The sequence below is a fragment of the Myiozetetes cayanensis genome, unplaced genomic scaffold (genome assembly GCF_022539395.1).
Source record: "Myiozetetes cayanensis isolate MyiCay16 unplaced genomic scaffold, myiCay2020 scf149, whole genome shotgun sequence".
NCBI lineage: Eukaryota > Metazoa > Chordata > Aves > Passeriformes > Tyrannidae > Myiozetetes > Myiozetetes cayanensis.
In genome coordinates, this window is record NW_026087148.1 from 17,250 (window position 1) to 40,299 (window position 23,050).

Consider the following 23,050-nt stretch of genomic DNA (forward strand, 5'->3'; position numbering starts at 1 on the left):
CTTGTCTGTGGGGAGGGGTAAGGAGTTTCTTTTATTTTTACTTTTTTTCTTCTCCTGTCCTGAGAAACGGGGGGAGGAGTTCGGAAGCTGGAACAAGGTTGGAGTAGTAGATGCGAGGTGGTTTTGTTCTCGGTCTGGCTGACAGCTGGGAATTTTGCTTGGATTTTCATTGGCAAGGAACTGTTTAGGAGGCCTCTCCTCTGGTTTTTTTTTGGCAGCAGTTCTTGAGCACATCAAAGGAGAGGGGAAGCTATACCACATGATTCAACCAGCACGACAGAGTGAGTTCCCTTTGGGAAGGACCTTTTTCTTTCTTTCCCTCCTCGCTCTCCACTTTCCCGGTGCAGGGGGAGGGAAGACCTCCATTTTTTTGGCTTCTTGATGCCCAAAAAGGCGCATTGAAAACTGCTCAGAGACAGTTATGAGTCTTTAAGCAGCAAAAGGTATTTATTAGAGAGCAATGTTGGGGGCTAGCCAACTCACGCTGGACAAAACTAGTGCAAAGTTATCAGTGTAAAGACAGGTATTTATACAGTTTTTGTAAGAGATTACATAATTTCTACATGCATATTCATATTATTACAACATTTCATTATAATATTCATAGCAGGTGGAGCCTGGGTAGAGTCTGGGTGGAGTTGTCCTTTTGGGGTGCTGTTTCGGGGGTTTTTCCTGTTTCTTCATCCTCAGGGGGTCTCATTCCAGAAGTCTTCCTTGCTTTGAACTTTTCAACTTTCTTAGTTGGCTGTCTTTCTGATGGTGAATTTTGCAAGATTTTGGACTCATACCCCTATTTCGCCCCTTATCTCCTAAGGAACCCTTCCTTATGTCTATTTAGGTATGTGTGTTAGCATTTTTGGTGTTCTTTATTTCCCTATGTTCTTACTTTATGTTCTTTGTGTTAGTGTGTTAGCATTCTTTGGCGAGGTATTATCTTCCGTTAGCCTTGAATTTTGGTTCTTTTAGTTCTTTTACTCAGAGTATGCATTCTGAGTTAACTTCAGGGGCCCTGCTCTGTTTCATTCTCCAGCACACCCTGGGGAGGCCCCCGTGGCGGTCACCAGTGATCCAACAGCACCCCCTGATGACTGTGGTTAGAAATGCACCAATGGGCACAAACTGAACTGTTTACCTTTTTGTTTGTTTGTTTGTTTTGAAGGGGATTATTTGTGGGTATAGGATTATTGTTTGGTTGTTTTACTTGTGTTCTTTTGTTGTTTCTGCCAATCCACATATATCTTTTAATAAAGGGTTGTTATTTTTCCTTTTTCCACATTTTTTCTCAATTGGAGCCTCTTAATTTCGGATTTGTAATTGCTTAGAGGGAGGAGTTTGGGTCTTCCTCCTAACTCATCCTCAGCAAAACACTTGTGTCTCATTTAAACTAAGACACCCTGCAACTGGAAGGATCGAGTAAAACACAACTCATGCTTCTCATCCTTCAACAAATTGTCTGAAGACCCTAAAATCCCTTTTCATTACTCTTGGACTTCTCTTTGTTATTTCGTCACTACTGACATGAAGAACCAATAATGGATAATAAGCAGAGGGCCATACCAGACTAGACAGTTTTCTAGTAACATCCCTAACCTGAGACCCAGGGAGGCATCACACTTCCCTATGGGTTTGGTCCAGTCAGCATATTGGGCAATCTGTTCCCCTCAGAAGGGAGTCACCTTTGACAACAACTCTTTTTTTTTTTCTTAACAAAGGTGGATGTGTTGATGGGTTCATCTTTCACCTGTGGTGGGTCTTTTTCAGAACCATTTTGAACTGGCTGTGTCCAGCACAGGGACAGCCCCAGGTCTCTTCCCACAGGGGCCACTCCTGCAGACCTCCTGCCTGCTACCAGAATCTTGGCATATACACTAAATACACCAACTGAAATATTTAGGGGGAAAAAAAATAATCAAATACAGTTTAGTCCCTTGAGATTACTTAATATTTTTGCATCTCTTGAGTATTTTTTCTTTTGAATTGGGAGAAACAATGTGACTGGTTTTTTTGTCTATATATTCCACTTGAGAACAATTATTAAGCACAAATAACATCGCTTTGTTAAACATCTAAATTTTTGAACCTGCTAAGTTAGCAAAGATATCCACAGCAGGTTGTTGAGAAGAGGGGCAATTAAATACCACTCAAAATAGGGTTCTTATTTTTCCGTACTCTTTGTTTGGCTATCACCATCATGAGGGCCTCTACCATGTTACATGTCATAGAAAGTCACGTGACACAATCTGTAGTGCATTCTTGTAGTGGTTTTGAGTCTAGGTCTTCCTTGGCGACCAGGTTGTAACCAAGGAACCAAGGCCATGTTCCCAGTATTCCATACGATTTTTATGTAAGCAAGAGTATAAATAAGAAGGGAGAGGAAGCTCTCGCTCTCTTTCTTCCGGGAAACTGAAAGCAAAGGTTTTTTGCTGTCATTTTGCCCAGGAGAAGGAGTGAGACCTAGTGCGCCTGGTTGGCCTTGAGAAGCAGATAGTGCCGGCAGTTGTTGGTGCGGTTTACTGCTATCTTAAGGAAAGTATTTGGGTTTTGTCCCTTTTTCCCTTTGTCCCTTTTTCCCTTTCTTTTCCCCTTTTTGGGGGGTTGTCTGTGGGTGATGTATATAATTCTAAATATATATATATAAATGTGTGTTACTTGGAATTCAGTTTGGTTTGGGTTCTTTTAATTTTGTGTGGTATTTTCGGTCTGTCAGAGAGAGGGAGAGGGAGGGGGAAGTTTTTTTCAATGTGGTCCAGGCACTTGGTTGGGAGCCAAGTCCAGCCTGGGACAATTCTTTACATTCCACAAGTAAACTATCAAAACCTATTAAAATAACCTTATGTTGATAGCACTAGAGACAGAACAAATCAAAGGCCAAGAATCAGATACAAAAGAATCTGTCTCAGACTGCTGAGGCCAGGCCCATCCCCAAGCAAATGATATTGTGTGATGCTGGCACGCTCACTGCATGATAACTGATGTACTGCAAGGGGCTCGACTAGGTGTGCTGGTTTTGGTTAGGAGAGAGTTAATTTTCTTCACAATAGCTTCTTGTACTACCCCAACATCAAGTAGGCTGGGGGTGCACAAGAAGTTGGGAGGATACACAGCCAGGACAGTTGACCCCAACTGACCAAAGGGATATTCCATACCTTATGGTATCATGCTCTGCATATAAAGCTGGGGGGAAGAAGAAGGAGACGTGGGGACATTTGAAGTTCTGGTGTTTTGTCTTCCCAAGTAACCTTTACGCATGGTGAAGTCCTGCTTTTCTGGAGCTGGTTGAACACTTGCCTACCCATGGGAAGCAGTAAACGAATTCCTTGCTTTGCATTGCTTGCATGTGAGGTTTTTGCTTTACCCATTAAATTGTCTTTATCTCAACCCACAAGTTTTCTCACTTTTCTGATTCTCTCCCTGATCCAGATGGTGGGTGAGTGAGTGAGCAGCTGCATGGTACTTAGTTACCAGTTGGGGTTAAACCATGACACTAGGTGATCTCTTCCAACCCAAACCATTCTATGTGTTGCTGTCTGATATAATCTCAATCTGTTTTAAATGCTACTTTTAAGAATGCTAGTAAATATCTAGAGAAACAAAATAAAAGTTTAATGTTTCACAAGATACATAATCACAGAAAAATGATTTTCTACAGGAATGTGTTGGTGAACATTAATCAATGCAATTAATTTTGTTTCAAAGATCAGATAAGCATACTACAGAACATTGTAAAGAATAAAAATATCTGCTTTTGGTGCAAGTATTAAGATACAGTAGTGTTCAATTCATGAATGTGTTGCAGAACATCATGCCACAGTCCACTTCAAAGAGGGTCACGACATGCAGTTTGTTAATAAAATGGTGTGATATATAAAACCACTAGATGTTAATTCATAAAATATATAGTGGTTTATTTGAATGATTTTTGAAGTGATTTCAATGTGGAATTTAGTTTTTATCCAGGAGAAACAACCAGAGTCTCTTGCTGTTTGGAATAGTCTTCCTTTAGGTGATGAATTTAGCTTCAGGTAGGAATGCCTCCCAGTATTTTATTAGCTTGAGAGAAGGAAAAAAAACTACCTTAAGTACTGAATGTTGGAAAACCCCACACATACTCCTCTTGTAATAACCTTGTCTCCACTGGACAATGTAAGAACACAGATGATTATCCATTGTCCATTCATTAATTATCCATTCACATTATTACATTATGCAAGAAAAACACAAGTAATAAACACACAAATCTACTCATGCAAACAGAGTTATTCTTACACACTGAGCACAGAATATAGCTATACAGAATTTGTTTGCACAGTGAGTTTGCCATTTTTACCTCTAAAGGTGTTTGGGTTTTCTTTAATTATTTTATTTTTATTAATTAATGGTGGAGGGTTATATTCCCAGTTTGAAAAAAAAAAAAAAAAAGGACATTTATTTGGGAACCAGGCCTACTTCTGCCTCACCAAAAACCGTTTTACTGCTGTACAATATGTAGTACTTTTTTTTTCTTTCTTTTTTTTTTTTAGCAGATAAATTTTTCAGTATTCAAGTCTCTTCAGTAAGCCTATGCACATATTTAATGCATTTTACTCCAGTCTACAAGTCTCATCTCCCTGACAAAGCTTCTCTCTTGCTCCCTGAATTAGGGCTATGCAAGTAAGAACAGTAATAGCTAGGAAACAGCAATCACTACATTCTCGTGCAATAGATTACAGACTAGAGTTAGTTCTCCATGTTTTAGAAAATACTATACTTAAAGCCTGTCATTTGTAACTAACCTAATATGGAACATATTAACTTGTACAAAAATGTTAAAATTTCTTACCTGCTGTTGTGTTTGCACTAACGATTCTAAGTACTTGATAATTACAGTTTTAAAGTCTTTCAATCGTTCCCTCTGTTAACAAAATAAATAATTATGGTAGATTAACCTCTTAACCAAGTGTGCTTGGAACATTGATATTATCTAAAGCAAAACTATAATTTATTTGGACTAAATTATACATGCCTCAAATCTTTGCACTTCCTCACGAATGGTTTTCGAGATCTGTTCAAAATCTTTTTCCCCTTGCTGAACTTTTGTCTCCCACTGACAAAGGAAAAACATTCAGAGATAAGACTGTGTTCAATGTTCAGTCTATCGGTATCTGAATTTTTTTAGTATATTAGGGATAACCATTCAAGAATTGAAAAGCATCTATTTGTTTTTTTGACATACTTAAGTAAAAGTCTCAGTACAGTAATTTCAAAACAACAATTTATAGAGAAGAATGTCATCAGATCAGTTAAACAATGGTATCTCTAAGGTAATATTATCTACATACCAAATATAAAAAAAAAACTTATTCTAATTATATTAAGAAACAAAAACTTTAAAGATTCTTTAGCAAAGAAAAAGGATCTCTAAAGCTTTATTAGCTACTCCCTTTACAAGCATGAAAGGAACCTAAACCTTTAAGCTTTCTTACTTGTTCAATCAAATGTGAAAAAGTCTCAAAAAATAGTTGTCTGTACTTTCCTATTCACATAAAAGTTTATTAAATCTTCATTCCTGCCTATGGTCAAGTAAATGGTTATCTTTACCATATTTCTGCTGCAGATGGCAAGCTAACAAGAGTGTGTTAATTGGTCAGAATGTATATTATTTAAGTAAGCCAAAGCACAAGCTCTTGATCAGTGGGGTCTGTTTTAAGAGACAGCAGGAATTAAAAAAAAAATTAAAAAAGAAAGAAATGCAGGTAACAGCACAGAAGTAAAATTCAGAGGAAGTGAAGTTGCTTGTAGGGTTTTGCCAAACTTGGAACAAGGCATTAATATCAATACTACAAAACACTTGGTCATGTTTATCCTTATGTCAAAAGACATACAGCTACACAATCATTACTAGACTTCCTTTGCACCTGCTTTTATGTAACTATTATGTTGCTAAATTTAAACCATCTGTGTGAGTATATTATGAAAAATGCTATCATCCTGACACTGCAGACATATGCATGCTAATAGAAATTATAAAAATGCAATTGTATCTGTTAATCTCAATATACTAACTGAATTATGGGAGCTAATAGATCTGGTAACAGCTATCTTCCTCAGAAAAAAAGTAGTCAGGAAGCAACATACACCAATATAGTATATTCCTGCTAACAATCTAGTGGTGCTATTTATTCACAAGAGCAGTTTGTGGTGCAGTGTTATCTTATTGTTGTGATATGCAATGAACATCTATTCAAATGAATATATTGAGATATTTATGTATTTAGTCTGTATTTATTCAAAGTTTCCTTATTGTCTTTTCAGATGTACATTTACGGAGCTATGCAATAAGTTATAATGGGATGTGCTTCAGGGAAATATTAATATGTACACAGCCTAGAGAGTTAGCTAATAACTGAAACTATATAAAATTCAGTCCAGAAAAGAGAGATAAGGACTTCTTTGAAATAACTTTGTCATCTTACAGTTTCTGACAAGGAAAAATCATCCCCTTGTTTTATATGGTGTTTTGAGGACTACTCTTTTACCTATTATCTGCATAAAGGAACTGAGTCACAGATGAAGCTCAAGCTGGATAGGTTTCCACTTTTTAATATATCTGTCAAAAGGACTACTAAAAAAGAATTCAACAACTCTGAATATATTTCAGTGGAAGTAATAATTTTCTACCAGCATATTCACATTCTGGGTTTACTTAACAACCTTCTCTAAACACACAAGAAATTAGGAAAAAGAAACCCTTCAAGAACAACATAATTATTCTTTTTATAGTAAGAATAAGAAAGGATCATTTAGTATTTCCTACTACTCCAAACACTCAGGAATTAGTTTTGCCAATGAGTTCCAGTTCACTTGTTGAATGGTGGATGTATGACCTCAAGAGAGCAAACCAGCAAGAATGTGGTCACAAAAGAGTGACTTTCTTTTTCCTCAGTCAACAAAGGTCTTTTTAAAGAAAAAAAGAAAGCCATGTTAATGAGCAACTTCAACACTACGTAAAATATATTGAAGTGCAGAAAGAACAAAGCAGCTTTTGGTTAGCGCCCAATAAGGCAACCAAACAAAGTGCATAAGATATTGAAATCTGCAGTGATGTTCTCCATTATTCATAACTAGAATGTATTAATGTTAAATAATTAAGCTGTCCTACCTCTTCAATTTCCTTAGTGAAGCATGTTAGAAAAAGTGCATAATCTATGAAACTTCTACATGTTTGTATTTTTACTGAAATTATAATATATGTATATATATATAAAAAATTAAAACATGTGAAGTTCTCCAATAGTCTTAGCTAGATTTTAGCTTTAGAAACCAAATATTCTTCTGACTACCCAAGTCATCTGCAACAGTTAAAAGCATTTTTAAACCTGTTCATGTTCCCCTCTTCTCATCTCCCAGACTCTCTAGAGACAGTATTTGACTGCCTTACATATCTCAGAATGGTAACAATTATGCACATCTGATATTTTAAACAAATTACATTTAACAATGTCAGCAAATATGGAAAATAGCTAATACATGATTTATAAACAAGTTGTATAAAATAGTGCATTAGTGGAGATTGAATGAATCAGTAAAAGAAGTCTGGCCTCCAGAATAATATTAATACTTGACAACATTACCTCTTTTATATCATCTTTAGCTTGCTGCAATTTATCAGGTCTGTTGGTAAGTTGGAGCTTTGCTTCGGCTTCATGTTTTTTTTGTAAAGTGACCTGAGCATCTTGCCATTTCTGCCAGCATTTAATTCGATGATCAAACACATCCTGTAAGTATGGGTGTTTATTAAACAATTGCAATTGTTAATGTGGTCTAAATTCCTATTAGAAAAAGTTATTTTTGGATAAAATTGGAACAAGTGTACTCAAAAGAAACTTTACTGTGTCTTGGATTTTATTTGACATCATCTTTGGAAAGCTAAATACCATCTAAAAATAACAGTGGGCATTCAGGAAGCCTCTTTAGACAGACACCTTGGTACTCTCAATCATTTTGTATTCCTTGTCCCATCACAGTAGTACCAAAGCGACCACTGTAAAATGCTATAATACACAAATGCTTCTCTAAATACAGATTCTAGCAATTTTTTCACTGACTGTATGCATAACTGGCAGTATATTTTTGTTAGTAATGGATGGATGTAGTAGTATCAAAGTATACATTTTTTATATAGTATGTATTTGATAAAATATATATTACCATATAGACTACAACTATATATATATTTATATAATGTGTGTGTATATATATAAAATATAAAAATATTTTCCCAACAACTTGACAAGTTCAAAGATATTTCTGGATAAAATTCTAAGACACCTCTGAGATGGATTGCCCCTCCCATCCACAACTGCTCTTTCATTCCCTCTCCTCAACAGGACAGGGGGAAAAAATAAGATGGAAAAAAGCTCATGGGTCAGTATAAAGACAGGGAGATCGCTTACCAATTACCATCACAGGCAAAACTGACTCAGCATGGGAAGATTATTTTATTGACAATTAAAAACAGAATAGAATGGTCAGAAACAAAAAAAGCTAAAACAACTCTCCCCTCCCTTGCTTCTTCTCAGACTCAACCTCACTCCTTCATTCCAGACTGCTCTACCTCCTCCCTGTCTGAGAATATCTTCCCATAGTTTGGTGTTTTTCCTTCTTCCTTACAGAGAGGATAACTCCCTGAAAAGATAAAATTCTTACAGATAACCTTGGAGGTCCCGCAAGGCGGGGCCAGGTAAGCCATTAAAAAGGCCCAGAGACGAAAAAACAGCACTTAAAATGCCCAGTGCAGCTAGTGCCATAATGTTACTGCTCTCGGCTTTTGGAAATAAATTTTCCTAAATCCTTCACTGCTTGGTATCTGGGGGTACCTGAGCGTAATCTTTCTTCACAGGTATATGTCATCATCATCATGGCTAGGTTTTGCGAACGAAGATTTATCCACGCTTGCTACAAGCGTGCTGATGGCTAAAAAGACCAATGCGAGATAGACAAGTCTGGTTGCAAAAGGCACAGCAGAAAGACTCCCTAGGTGATATCGACAAGATGCGATTCTTTCTGCATCGTCTTTTCTCCTCGAGAGTGATCCTGCGTGTGTTCTCAAAGGAAGCAGCAGCATTATAGATACTGTGTCTCCAGGTCTACCAATTGGAGGCCATGGTAGACCAATGGTGATGATCAATATGGCCAAGGTTGAGAGATTGTTTCAGGGAGTCCTTGTATCTCCTCTTCGGGGCATGTCTCTTGCGGCAGCCAGTGGCAAGTTCCCCATAGAGCACAATCTTAGGGAGGCGGTAGTCCTGCATCCTGGAGATGTGCCCTGCCCAACGCAGCTGTGTTCTCAGCAGCATGGCCTCAATGCTCGTGACTGCTGCCTGTTCAAGGACAGATGTGTTGGTCAAATAATCCGTCCAGTGGATCTTTAGGATTGAACGGAGGCAGCACTGATGAAAGCGTTCTGACACAAGTGGTGGCGGTAAATGACCCATGATTCAGACCCATATAAAAGAGTAGACAATACAATGGCTCTGTAAACCCTGATCTTTGTACTTTTCTTCAGGTGTTTGTTTCGCCAAACTCTTTTATGGAGTTTACTGAAAACTCTGTATGCCTTTGCTAACCTGTTGTCCATTTCTTCATCAATCTTACTGTCCCAGGAGATGATGCTTCCCAGGTAATTAAATTGCTGGACTGATTTGAGCTCTGTTTCGTCAATGATGATATGGGGATGATGGAAGACTTCCTGAGGTGCAGGCTGATAGAAAACTTCTGTTTTCTTCAAGCTGACTTCCAGCCCAAAAAGCTCAGCAACCTCTGCAAAGCAGGATGTTAAACGTTGCAGAGTTACTTCTGTGTGGGCGACGAGGGCGGCATCATCAGCATAAAGCAGCTCACGGACAAGATGATTTAAGGTCTTAGTGTGGGCCTTCAGTCGCCTTCGGTTGAAAAGGTTTCCATCGGTATGATATCGGATGTAGATACCATTTTCTTCATTGACGTCAGCCGCAGCCCTTTGGAGCATCATGCTGAAAAAGACTGTGAATAAAGCAGCCTTGCTTCACACCATTGGCTATTGGAAAGGACTCAGAAAGTGCATCGCCATATCTGACTTGACCGTGCTGGTCCTCATGAAGCGAGATGATCATTTTAAGGAACTTGGGGGGACATCCTAAACATTCCAAAATCTGCCGCAGACCTTTTCTGCTCACAGTATTGAAAGCCTTGGTGAGATCAACAAAGGTTACATAGAGTCCTTTGTTCTGTTCCCTACACTTCTCTTGCAGTTCTCTGAGAACAAATACCATGTCTGTTGTACCCCTGTTGGCTCAGAAACCACACTGGTTTTCAGGTAGAAGTTCTTCTGCTATAGTGGGTATTAATCTGTTCAAAAGAATTCTTGCAAGGATTTTACCAGCAATGGAGAGTAGAGTAATACCTTGGTAATTTGAACAATCTGCTTTATCTCCTTTCTTCTTGTACAAGGTGACAATGACTGCGTCACGAAGGTCTGAAGGTAGTTCTCCTCGTTCCCAACAGCGCACCACAAAGTCGTGAAACTTAGCATGGAGTGCTTGGCCACCGTGCTTCCAGACTTCAGGTGGGATTCCGTCAACCCCAGCTGCCTTGCCAATTTTCACATTCAGACCATCGATTCAAAATGGAAACTTTATCTGTGAGAAGCATTTGACCATCTGCACTGAGTAAAGGGCTTTGAACCTGGTGTGTAGGACTGTAAGCTGTATTCAGAGCCACCTAGAATCCCCTGTAGTCACTCCTACCTGTGTATAATTGGATTTTTTCTGCTAGATTGATCCACTACTTGTTCTGGATGTCACGAAGTTTCTGTTGGAGCATGCTACGATCTGAAGATACCACAAAACTAGTAGTTCATTGTTGGGAGGCAAAGGGACAAGCTATTTTAAGGATTTTCCTTTGTTCAAGAGACCTTTGTAGCTGGAAGGCCTAAGTTTAGAAGACGTGGCAACATTCTGTCTTTTCCTTGGCCTGTTTTATGCCAAAACAGGCGAAGTCTTTATCAAGAGAAGATAATTTCAGGTTGTGTAAAACTTCAAAGCATTCTTTCCCAGAGACTGGGGGAAGGGAAGACAGAAAAGAAAGGGAAAAAATTCAAAAAACAGGCCAGAGGGCAGTTTGTGTATGTGTCGAGATAATGAGAAATGAGAAGAGTTCAGATGGAAGGGACCTACAATAACTATCTAGTCCAACTGCCTGACCAATACAGGCCTGGCCAAGTTAAAGGGTGTTATTAAGGGCACAGTCCAAACGCCTCTTAAATGCCACTGACAGGCTTGGGGCATCGGACACCTCTCTAAGAAGCCTGTTCCAGTGTTTGACCACATTCTCGGTAAAGAGTATGCCTGTCCTTGCTTCTGTTGTCTGTGCATATGCTTCTTGCCCTTTCGTTTGACCAGTACGTCCTGACTCAACCATGCTGGTTTCGTCTTCCTTGCCCAATTTCTTGCGCCCAGGCATCTCTAGTTCTTGCACTCTATGGAAGATGCCCTTAATAATCTGCCAGTTTTATTCTGCTCCCTGGTTCCTGAGGGCAGTTTCCCAGGGAGTCTGTCACAGGTCAAATGGGAGCTTCAAACAAAGTATATCAGGAAGACCCTCCCATTGAGTAACGAGGTGCAGAAAGAACCCCCTTGTTTTCTAAACTCTTTCTCAGAGAGGAGTCTGAGTGTGGTTGGATCCAATCCTAGTTCCAGACTTAGTCAACAGTTTATTTCTAAAGGATTATATAGGTGTTAAAGTAGTTTTGAAGTCATAAACAGATGTTTAGCTTTTTAAGACTATTCACTATTCAGAATCACAGAATATTCTGAATTGGAAGGGACCCACAAGGATCATTAAAAGTCCAACTCTTAAGTGAAGTGCCAGTATATGAACTACACCAACAACCTTGGCATTATTAGCACCATGCTCTAACCAACTGAGCTATTGTTGCTACCACTGCAGTAAAACACACAGTTAAAAAGTCTTAGATGGTTAAAACTCAGTCTACTAGCTACTGGGTTGAGAGAGAGTGGGGAGGTGCTGCTGGTCCATGTGGTCAGTTCAAACTGTGGGAAACTGCATATAACTGGATCCTAGGGCGTGCCAATGATCAGGGAGTGCAAACAGGGAGTGGTGTCAGTTGGGAGCAACAGTGGAAGTGCGATAGAATGCGCAAGAAGGACAGTGTTTGCTGCTGCCTGCTCTGTTCACATACAGGGTTAGGCTGCAACCCTGACAGTCATCTCAGCTAGCTGCTGGCTGTGCAAGCCTACTTGGAAGCTTGAGATCTCCAAGGAACTTGAATCAGAAGGAAGAGGTCTTTCAAAATAATTTCCATTTTATAAATAAATGAACCATTTGAGATTCAACAAGATCAAGTGCCAGGTCCTACACTTTGGCCACAAAACCTCCATGCAGCGCTACAGGTTGGGAGCAGAGTGGTTGGAAAGCGGTCCAGTGGAAAAGGACCTGGGGATGCTGGTTGACAGAGGGCTAAACATGAGTCAGCAGTGTTCCCAGGTGGCCAAGAAAGTCAATGGCATCCTGGCCTGTATCAGGAACAGTGTGGCCAACAGGACCAGGAAAGTGTTTATCTCTCTGTACTCGGCACTGGTGAGGCCACCCCTGGAGTACTGTGTTCAGTTCTGGGCCCCTTGATTCAGGAAGGACACTGAGGTGCTGGAGTATGTCCAGAGAAGGGTAACAAGGCTGGTGAAAGGACTTGAACATAAGTCCTATGAGGAGAGGCTGAGGGAGCTGGGGTTGTTTAGCCTGGAGAAGAGAAGGCTCAGAGGAGACCTCATCACTCTCTACAACTACCTGAAAGGAGGTTGTAGCCAGGTGGGGCTCAGCCTCTTCTCCCAGGCAACTGGGGACAGGGCAAGAGGACATAGCCTCAAGTTGCACCAGGGGAAGTTCAGGCTGGACATCAGGAGTAATTTCTTCATGGAAAGGGTTGTTAAACATTGGAATGGAAACTGTCTTTGGAGGTGTTTAAGAAAAGACTGGATGTGGCACTTAGTGCCATGGTCTAGTTGACATGGTGGTGTTCATTCAAAGGTTGGAGTCAATGATTTTAGAGGTCTCTTCCAAACTAATTGATTCTGCAATTCTGTGATTTTTTTCTGTAAACTACAAGGAGACTGTGTCCTGATGAAAGAAAATGGTGTCCACCTACCACAACTGCAAGGCTTAGGCTGAAACCCAAACAGAAGCACTTCAGCCTACCTATGCTGATGTCTCCAACCAAACAGACCTCCCAAGGACTGAAATAGCTGTCCAGAGCTGAGATTGCATGGAGTTCCAGCACCTGGAAGTGCCTGCAGCACCTGAAGGCAGCATTGGATGTCATAGCTGCATGTCCAGCAAGAACTCCTCAGACAAGCAGACATGTTACAAGAGGAGGTCAACAGGCAGTGTAACATCCAGGAATGTAAGCAGGAGATCGATATGTGATATTGAATGCTGTCCATTGGGGAACTGTCTGGAACCAGCTGTGTCTGGAACAGGGCAAGCCCTGGACTCTTCTCACAGAGGTCACCCCTGGAACCCCCTGCCTACCAAAACCTTACCGCATAAACCTAATACAATCTCTCCCTATGTCAAAACCTAATCATACAGTACACCAAAATTGAATACTTTCTTTACTGAGATGTAAATCCACAAGCAATATTTGTTGCTTATTTACTGAAACTATTGGTTATCTAATATAGCCAAATTATGTCCTTGAAAACATTTTATGAGTATAGTGCAAAAATCAGTTACCTGAAAGAAACATGTTCAGCATGCTAACTAGTATGGTGTCCCTAAATACTCTGTACAAATAATATTGCTCTAATTAGAAGATATTCACCATTTAGATTTTGTCTGGATCCTATTAATCCATGCCCATTTTTTCACAACAATTTTAAACATGAGGATAATTAATTGTGGATTCATTCATTTTACTTGATTGGAATTTCAGGTAAAAACTCAGAAAGTCTTAACTGCATAACGAAGTGTGCAAATACATACAAACATTCATGGAATCATAGAATGGTTTGGGTTGGAAGGGACCTAAAAGATCATCTAGTTCAAACCACGCTGCCATGGGCAGAGACACCTTCCACTAGATCAGGTTGCTCAGAGCCCCATACAACTTGGTCATTTATCTTAAATATACAAAGTGTGACCCTAAACACAAACATTATACATTTTTCCTAGTAGTACTTACTTTTACTGCAGCAATAAGACGAATGTAGTCACTAAGCAGTTCTGAGAACACACAAAAATCAGCAAAAGCTTGTTCTTGATGCAACTGATCTATCTTCTCCTCAACCTCTGCAAGCTGAGACAAAGCTCTGGATAGAGCAGTGTGGTCCTCAGAATTACCTAACATGGTAGCACTTTTAGCAAAGGCAGCTGTGTTGGCTGAAAGCTCTGAAATACAGGAGTGACATCCAATACAATGAAGTTAATTTATTATGCTACTCTTCAAGATAGATCAACCAAACAGACCTCTGCCCTACAGCAACTGTAAGTTTACAAACTGAAAAAAAAAATTATATTTCCCAAAGCTCATGATAAAATACATACTGACATTATAATGAAGTGACATTTAGGAGAACACAATGCACTCAAAACTCTCCAACATGAGTAAATGATTTGCTGAGCCTGTTATGTGATGCCTATTGTGTCTTGCAAAACACATGGAAGAAACTGCCACTTCAGTATAATCCAACTACTTAGTTCAGAAAAAGTCCAAGCCTACAAACCAAAAGTCAAGTCTCCTATACAGAAAATTCAAGATGATCCTAACTGGTCTGTAGTGAAGTTGTTCCATGCAGGTGGGGGAGGGGGGGGAGAAGAGGAAGAAAATTACTCAATGAGAACATCAAAACCAGAGTGGAATTTGCTTCCATTATACTGTTCCATTGACTAAAGTATACTTAACAAGACTGTTGATACTGTAATAAATTGTTATGTTTTGACATGCCTTAAAAAAAAAAGCATGTGACTTTGTGCCTGGCATCCATGAAGCTGGACTTTTGAGTTTATTCATTAACAAACACTTAGGCAACTGTGTTATCAAACATCATGTCAAGTTGTGTACAATGTCAACTCCTTTGAAGAAACTTTGAAAAAAATCTCATTGTAATCCACGTTAGTTAAGGATTAAAAGCTTGTTTATAACTGTGCTGCTTTTACAGAATCATCAGAACACCATAAATATTTGTAAAAGATAAGTCTTCAGATATTTAAAACTATCACAATTTAAATGTGATTTAAAAAAAAAAAGCATTACTTGAAATCTAAGATCAGGTGTCAAACCAGCAGTAATCAGATAGATTCCCATTTTCATTACGTCTTAAAATACTCTTTAACCTTGAGGACATCTGATATCAGAGACATCTGCCTCTACAGAGAATAATTCCTGGTAGAGGTATGAGAAAGCAACTTAAGACACAGAAACACAAAATGGGTATGGTTGGAAGGGACCACAGTGGGTCATCTGGTCCAACCTTTCTGCTCAAGCAGAGTCATCCTAGAGAACATTGTACAAGATTGTGTCCAGACGGTTCTTGAATATCTCCAGTGAGGTAGACTCCACAACCTCTCTGGGTAATCTGTTCCAGTGTGCAGTCAGTCACACAGTAAAGAAGTTCTTTCTCATATTCAGGTGGCACTTCCCGTGCATCAGTTTCTGCCCGTTGCCTCTTGTCCTATTGCCCAGCACAACCAAGAAGGGCCTAGCTCCATCTTTTGACACCCTCCCTTCAAATGCTTATAGACATTGATGAGGTCCCCTCTCAGTTGTCTCTTCTTGAGGCTGAACAGGCTCAACTCTCTCAGCCTATCTTCATAAGAATCACAGGATCATTTAGGTTGTAAAAGACCTCAGATCATCAAGTCACATTCCTGACACAGCTGGTAAAGTGAACATACCAGGGGTAGTACCCTGCTAGACCTGTTTATGAACAGAGAAGGGCTAGTGGGAGATGTGATGGTTGAAGACCATCTTGGGCACAGTGACCATGAAATGATAGAGTTTTCAATACTTAGTGAAGTAAGGAAAGGGGTCAACAAAACCTCTGCCTTGGACTTCGGGAGGGCGGACTTTGGCCCATTCAGGACATTGGTTTGGAGAGTCCCTTGGGAAACAGTCCTTAAAAACAAAGGGGTCCAGGAAGGTTGGACATACTTTAAGGAAGAAATATTAGAGGCACAGGAGTAGACTGTCCCTATGTGCCAAAAGACGAGCCCATGGGGAAGAAAACTGGTCTCACTGAGCAGGGAGCTTTTGCAGGAACTAAGGGGGAAAAAGAGGGTGTATGACCTTTGAAAAAAGGGGCAGACAACTCAGGAAGAGTATGAGGATGTTGTTAGGTCATGTAGAAAGAAAATTAGAGAGGTGAATGTTCAGTTAGAACTTAATCTGACCACTACTGTAAAAGACAAATAAAAGTGTTTTTTATAAATACATTAACAACAAAAGGAGGTCCAAGGAAAACCTCCATGCTTTATTGGATGGGGGGGGGGGAATATAGTCACCAAGACTGAGGTACTTAATGACTTCTTTGCCTCAGTCTTCAACAATAAAACCAGTTATCCTCAGGGAAACTGGCCCCCTGATCTGGTAGACAGGGACAAGGAGCAGAATAGACCCCCTGAAATCCAGGCGGAAGTAGTTAGTGACCTGCTGTGCCACTTAGACACTCACAAGTCTATGGGGCCAGATGGGATTCACCCAAGGGTACTGAAGGAGCTGGGAGAAGAGCTCGCCAAGCTACTCTCCATCATTTTTCTTCAGTCCTGGCTAAATGGGGAGGTCCCAGATGACTGAAGGTTTACCAATGTCATAATCATCCACAAGTAGGGCCTGGAGGAGGATCCAAGGAACTACAGGTCTGTCAACCTGACCTCAGTGCCTGGTAAGGTTATAGAACATATTGAATGTGATCACACAGCACATTCAGGACAACCAAGGGATCAGAACCAGCCAGCATGGGTTTAGGAAAGGCAGGTTCTGCCTGACCACTCACCTAGTGGATGAGGGAAAGGCTGTGGATGTTGTCTACCTGGACTTCAGCAAAGCCTTTGACACTATATGCTGACACCACAGCATATTTATGGAAAAGCTGGCAGCCCACAGCTTGAACAGGTACACTCTTTGTTGGCTTAAGAACTGGTTGGATAGCCGGGCCCAGAGTGGTGGTGAATGGTGCTGCATCCAGTTGGCATCTGGTCACTAGTGGTGTCCTCAAGGGCTCAGTATTGGGCCCAGTACTGTTCAATATCTTTACTGATGATCTGGAGGAGGGGATCAAGTGTACCCTCAGTAAATTCACAGATGACACCAAGTTGGGTAGGAGTGCTGATCTGCTGGAGTGTAGGAAGGCTCTGCAGAGGGATCTGGACAGGTTGGATCAATGGGCCAAGGCCAACGATGTGAGGTTTGCAAGAACCAAAAATATGTAAGCAGGAGATGGATATGTGATATTGAATGCTGTCACAGCTGAGAGACAGTCCTGACTTAAGGTTGTGCAAGGGGAAATAAAGTCTGGATTCAGCTGACCAACAAAATAACTCAAGACATGAAGGAAACAGGACCCTTTGTCTCTCCTTGGCAGAAGGAAGAACTTTCCCCCTTTCCCTAAAGTACCCCTACATAGCAGATATGATTCTCTGGGTGTTGGAGAATGATAACGCACATGTGTAACAGACAAGATCCAGGAGAAGTCAACCATGCAAAGTTGATCCAATCGTCCACCCTCATTAGAACCAGCACCACCAAAAAAGCATGTAAAGTATTAGTAATTGGAAATTAGTAATTCCTCATTGAGAGGCACAAAAACACCCATTTGTCATCCAGACAATTTCTCTAGACAAGTTTTCTGCCTACCAGGAGCTTGTATTCATGTCACTGAGAGGTTACCAAGTCTGGTGGACCCTACAGACTATGATTTGCTCCTATTGTTCCATGTAGGCTCCAATGTTACTGCAAGGAGGCAAATTAGAACCATCAAAAGAGACTCTATGTCCCTCAAGACTAAATGATCAAGAGCACAGGTCAAAAATAGGGATTCAGGAAGGAGGACCCGAAATGAACATGGTTTTGGTTTCCATGATCACAGATCTACCTTTGAGAAGGCAAATCTGTTGGGAACTGATGGCATTCACTTGGCCAGGTGGGGCGAGAGGGTCTTCACCAATAACCTGGCCATGCTTAAAAGGAGAGATTTGAACTAGATATAGTGGTGGAAGGGGATGGAGTTTTGACCAGCAGAGAAGACCCAAGGGCTGCTGATGTAGTAAGAACAATCAGGGCATTAAGGTGTGCTAAGGTATATCGGGTTTGTGTGGCAAGGTTTTGGTAGCATGGGAGCTACAGGAGTGGCTTCAGTGGGAAGATGCAAGAAGCTATTTCCATGTCCAACAGAGCCAGTGTCAACCGGCTCCAAGATGGACCCACCACTGACCAAAGTTGGGACCTGATGAGGTGCATCCCAAGGTCATGAAAGAATTGCCTGATGTAGCTGCCAAGTCACTCTATCATATTTCAAAAGTCATGGCAGTCAGGCAAAGTCCCCAGTGAATGGAAAAAGGGAAACATTGCACCCACTTTTTGAAAAGGGTAATAAGGAGGACCCTGGGAACTACTGACCAGTCAACCTCACCTCTGTTCTTGGTAAGATCATGGAGTAGATCCTCCTGGAAAACATGTCAAAATGTGTGAAAGACAAGGAAGTAGATAGAGACAACCAGGAAGGCTTCACCAAGAACAAATCATACCTAACTAATCTAGTGGCCTTCTACAATGGAATAACTTCATGGACTCAGTGGACTTTGGAGAACATCAGTGTACAGTGTATCCTGGAACAATCAGGGTATAGGGGCAAAGAACCCACTTGGATCTCTGGAGTGACAGGGTGTTATGAGCAAAAAACAGGTATGGATCCCTCATGGACAAGGCACACTCATCAGCTGAAAGCTTTGATTTTAATGAAAGTGCAGTGTTACCATGGTGGGAGCCCCAGGACATCGATGATAATCGAATGGGGACCTGACACCGTGGAACCCTGCTCAGGAGTGAGTGAAGCTCACGGGAAAGCACCACAGGGGTGGATAATAAAACTTGCATGGATTAACATATCATACATATGCAATGTCCTGTTTTGCTCATTAGTGAACTTGCTGATGTAATGCAGATGCTGTTGTCCAAATTCCTGCAGCTGACCTTCACATATGGGCTGTGCAAGGGTATGTGCAGATGAAGGGAAAGTGAACTACTCCAGGTTACCATAACAGTGAGATAAGATGTGCTTGGGTCTCTACATATTCAGATGAGGAGGCTGATTATTCTGGGTTACTGTAACCAAATCTTCTCATGCCCTATACTCCTCCCCTCACCTCCTCCATGAAGAGTTACAAAGTATTGTCTGAGTCTGCAGAGTGTAGCTCTTACTGAGTTTTATAGAGTCCTAAAAACACAACTTAATTCCACAGGTAATACCAAAGTACAACACAACACATCCCAGAATTAAAGCAAACAACCCTGCACTAAATGTGCAGCCTGGCCTCAGAGGGATCTCAGCCATGACCACAACCACTGATCTCCCTGCATTTGACGAATACCCTGAGCCAGCTGCTTCAATTGTTTAAGTTCTTTTTGAAGAGAAAGAACTTTTTCACTTTCATGGCTAATGATGAAACAGCACATACCATCAAGCTCACTACAGCAGTGGCCATGTGTAAGTAATACAAAGCCATGTGGTTTTGGAGAACACCTTTGTGGGAACATTGTTTAAAATTGGTGGCATTAACAAAGATCACACAAGCTTCTGTGGGGGAAACATTAGCAATGTGAAAAGCATAGGTGTGATAATCTAACTGGAAAATGAGGGTACCCACATCATATAGGTTAGCAAAAGTCATGCATATTTGGAAACTTTCCAATAGAGTATAATTCTGTGGTGTACTGATTCCTAAAAAACATTTCCATCAGATCCTTCGCAGCTACAGTGTAAGCAGAAGGCTGATGCACTGAAGGCAGCATGTTACCATAGCAAAGTCTTCCCACTCCATACACAGGGGGATCTCAACAAATGTCTGCATTGGAAGTTGAGGTGAGCTTAACTAGTGAAAGATGAGAGGAAATAGCCTCGAGCTGTGCCAGGGGAGGTTCAGGCTGGACATGAGGAGGAATTTCACAGAAAGTGTTGTCAAGGAGTGGAATGGACTACCCAGGGAGGTGATGGAGTCACCATTCCTGGAGGTGTTCAAGAAATGACTAGTGCACTTACTGCAATGGTCTAGTTGACATGGTGTTGTTCAGTCAAAACTTTGACTTGATGATCTCAGAGGTCTTTTCCAACCTGATTGATTCCATGATTCTGTGAGTCCAACCTTTGACTGATTGCCACCTTGTCAACTAGACCATAGCACCAAGTGCCACATCCAGTTGTTTCTTCAACACTTCGTCCTCACCCAATACTGAACTCCACAATCTCATGGTCACTGAAGCCAAGGCTGCCCCCAACATTCACATCTCCAACAAGGCCTTTGTCAGAGACCAGATTCATATCTTGCCAGATTGTTTGATTGATGGGTTGAATAAACCATGTTGTCTGTTTAGGGGTGGGAGGAAGGGCTAGGCTTAGGCCTGTAGCCAACATAGCTGCACCCATGCAGAGCACATGTGGTTGGGCTATCAATAAAAGGTCTGCCTGGTGGCCCACCCACACAGCGCCCCCTGCAGCCTCTAATTGGCTATGGCACCCCTCACTTTGGCTGAGGGGACAGTGAGTGGCAGTGAGCCAAAGGTCCTGCCTAGGGGGAGTGGCCACAATAGCCAGTCTATAAATAGACAACACACGAGGTCTCCATCCCCCCTTTGGCCTCTGCCCTCCTGACCTGTCAACACATGACCTCCAGAGTGGTAAATATGTCTCTCTCCTCTCTTTCTATCTTTATTCTTTCTTCTCTTAATCTCTCTTCCTTTACTCCTGTGGGCAACTTGTCAGTATTTCACTTAAGTTTGTGTTTGCTGGATGTAACAAAGATTCCCTTACTACAGCAATGCTTGCTAGTTTCAGCAACCTGTTGTAATGCTTTTGTGAAGTTGCATGTTATTTCTGTTAAACCCTTTTTACCAAAACCTCTCTTTTCTCACCAAATTAAAAGAAATCTCTTGGAGAAAAATGTATAATTTCTCTCCAGATGTGAACTCAGGGTACCAAAGGATCAAAAGGCTTTGCAAGAGTTTGTGTGAGCAAAATCTCTTAAAGCTTGAAATAAAAGTGTAACAACCAGTAAAGTGTGGAGCTTCTAAAGCAGGTTGTAACAGCCTTCTCTGTTTGTTAGTATGAGGTTGAGCAGCACACCATTCCTTGTGGGATCCTCCACTACCTGTAACAGGAAGTTGACATCAATGCTTTCCAGGAACCTCCTGGACTGTTTGTGCTTTGCTGTGTTGCTTCTCCAGCAGATGTCTGGGTAGTTAAAATTCCCCACAAGAACCAGCGCCTGTGACTTTGAAGCTGCTTCTAGACTGCCTGTAGAAGGCCTCATCCACTTCTTCCTCCTCCTGATCAGGCAGCCTGTAGGAAACACCCACAACATCACCCTTACTAGTTTGCCCTTTTATCCTAACCCATAAGCTCTTGACTCGCTCATCATCCTCACCAAGACAGAGCTCGATACATTCCAAGTGTTGCCTCACATAGAGGGCAACTCCACCACTGTGCCTTCCTAGTCTGTCTCTCCGAAACAGCGTGTAGCCCTTCATGACAACATTCCAGTCAAGTGAGCTATCCCACCACATCTCTGCAATCGTAATGAGATCAGCCTGTGACTGGCACATAGATCTCTAGTTCCTCCTATCTGTTCCCCATACTGTAGTGTGTTGGTGTACAGGCATTTTATAGAAGTATTTGATTGTGCCAATGTCTCAGTAGGGGTGCAAATGGATGCCCCATAGTCCTGTCCTGTGGTTATGTCTTTGGCTGCATGCGTTTGCTGGAGGTATCCCCTCTTAAGCCTCCTTTTGCTACTAGGGTGTGCACTAAGGTTGTCCCCCTCCCACACCTTATCTCTGTTGATCCTGGCTATGTCCCCATCTCCCTTCAAATCTAGTTTAAAGCTCTCTCAACAATGCCTGCTAACTCCTGAGCTAGGATCCTTTTATTCTTTGAGACAGATGGACCCCTTTGTTGCCAGCAGGCTCAGTGTTGTATAAACTGATCCATGATCAAAACCCCCAAATTCTGCTGGTAACACCAGTCTCAAAGCCAGATGTTCATCTGAATGATTTTTCTGTTTCTTGCCCCATCATGTAATCTCAAAACCTCTCTTCATGTTTTTTGAGTGATCTTGGGAATCTAGTGAGGTTCCAGCTGACCTGAGCCTGGCAAACGTCCCGATTTTCAGGAAGGGCAAGAGGGAGGACTCCGGATAATACAGTACTGTCAGTCTCACTTCAGTGCCTGGTAAAGTTATGGAGAAGATTAATCTGGGAGATATTTTTGATACTGTCTCTCACTGGATCCTTCTGGACAAACTGTCCAGCACACAGCTGGATTAACAGCAGGACTGGAAGGGATACTAAGCAAGTTTGCATATGACATAAAACTCAGAGGAGCTGTTGACTCCCTTGAAGGCAGGGAGGTCCTGCATCGACAAATGAGAAGACTGGGCAATCACCAACCCTATGAAGTTCAACAAGGGAAAGTGCCAGATTCTGCACCTGGGATGGAGCAACCCTGGATGTACAGACAGACTGGGGAACGAGATACTGGAAAGCAGTGCCGTGGAAAGGGACCTGGGGGTCCTGGTCAACAGCAAGTTGAATATGAGTCAGCAGTGTGTCTTGGCAGCCAGGAGGGCCAACTGTGTCTTGGGGTGCATCAGGCAAAGCATCACCAGCCAGTCAAGGGAAGTGATTGTCCCACTGAGGCACTGATGTGACCTCACCTTGACTACTGAGTGCAGTTTTGGTCACCGCAATATAAGAAGGATGTTAAGCTCTTAGAGAGTGTCCAGAGGAGGACAACGAAGATAGTGAAGGGCC

At 41.5% G+C, this 23,050-nt stretch overlaps 1 protein-coding gene across 1 annotated transcript in view; it reads right to left on the bottom strand.

Annotated features, from left to right (window-relative positions):
- Positions 1–461: 461 nt before the first annotated feature.
- The window catches only part of LOC126637184 (sorting nexin-2-like), a gene marked incomplete at its 5' end in the record, with an annotated part of 61,773 nt that continues 39,184 nt past the window's right edge, over positions 462–23,050 (bottom strand). The window contains 5 exons of the mRNA XM_050310176.1: positions 462–4,050; positions 4,820–4,891; positions 5,003–5,083; positions 7,611–7,754; positions 14,216–14,421. Coding sequence (XP_050166133.1) covers positions 4,000–4,050; positions 4,820–4,891; positions 5,003–5,083; positions 7,611–7,754; positions 14,216–14,421 — 554 coding nt within the window. The remainder of the gene's footprint in view (positions 4,051–4,819; positions 4,892–5,002; positions 5,084–7,610; positions 7,755–14,215; positions 14,422–23,050) is intronic.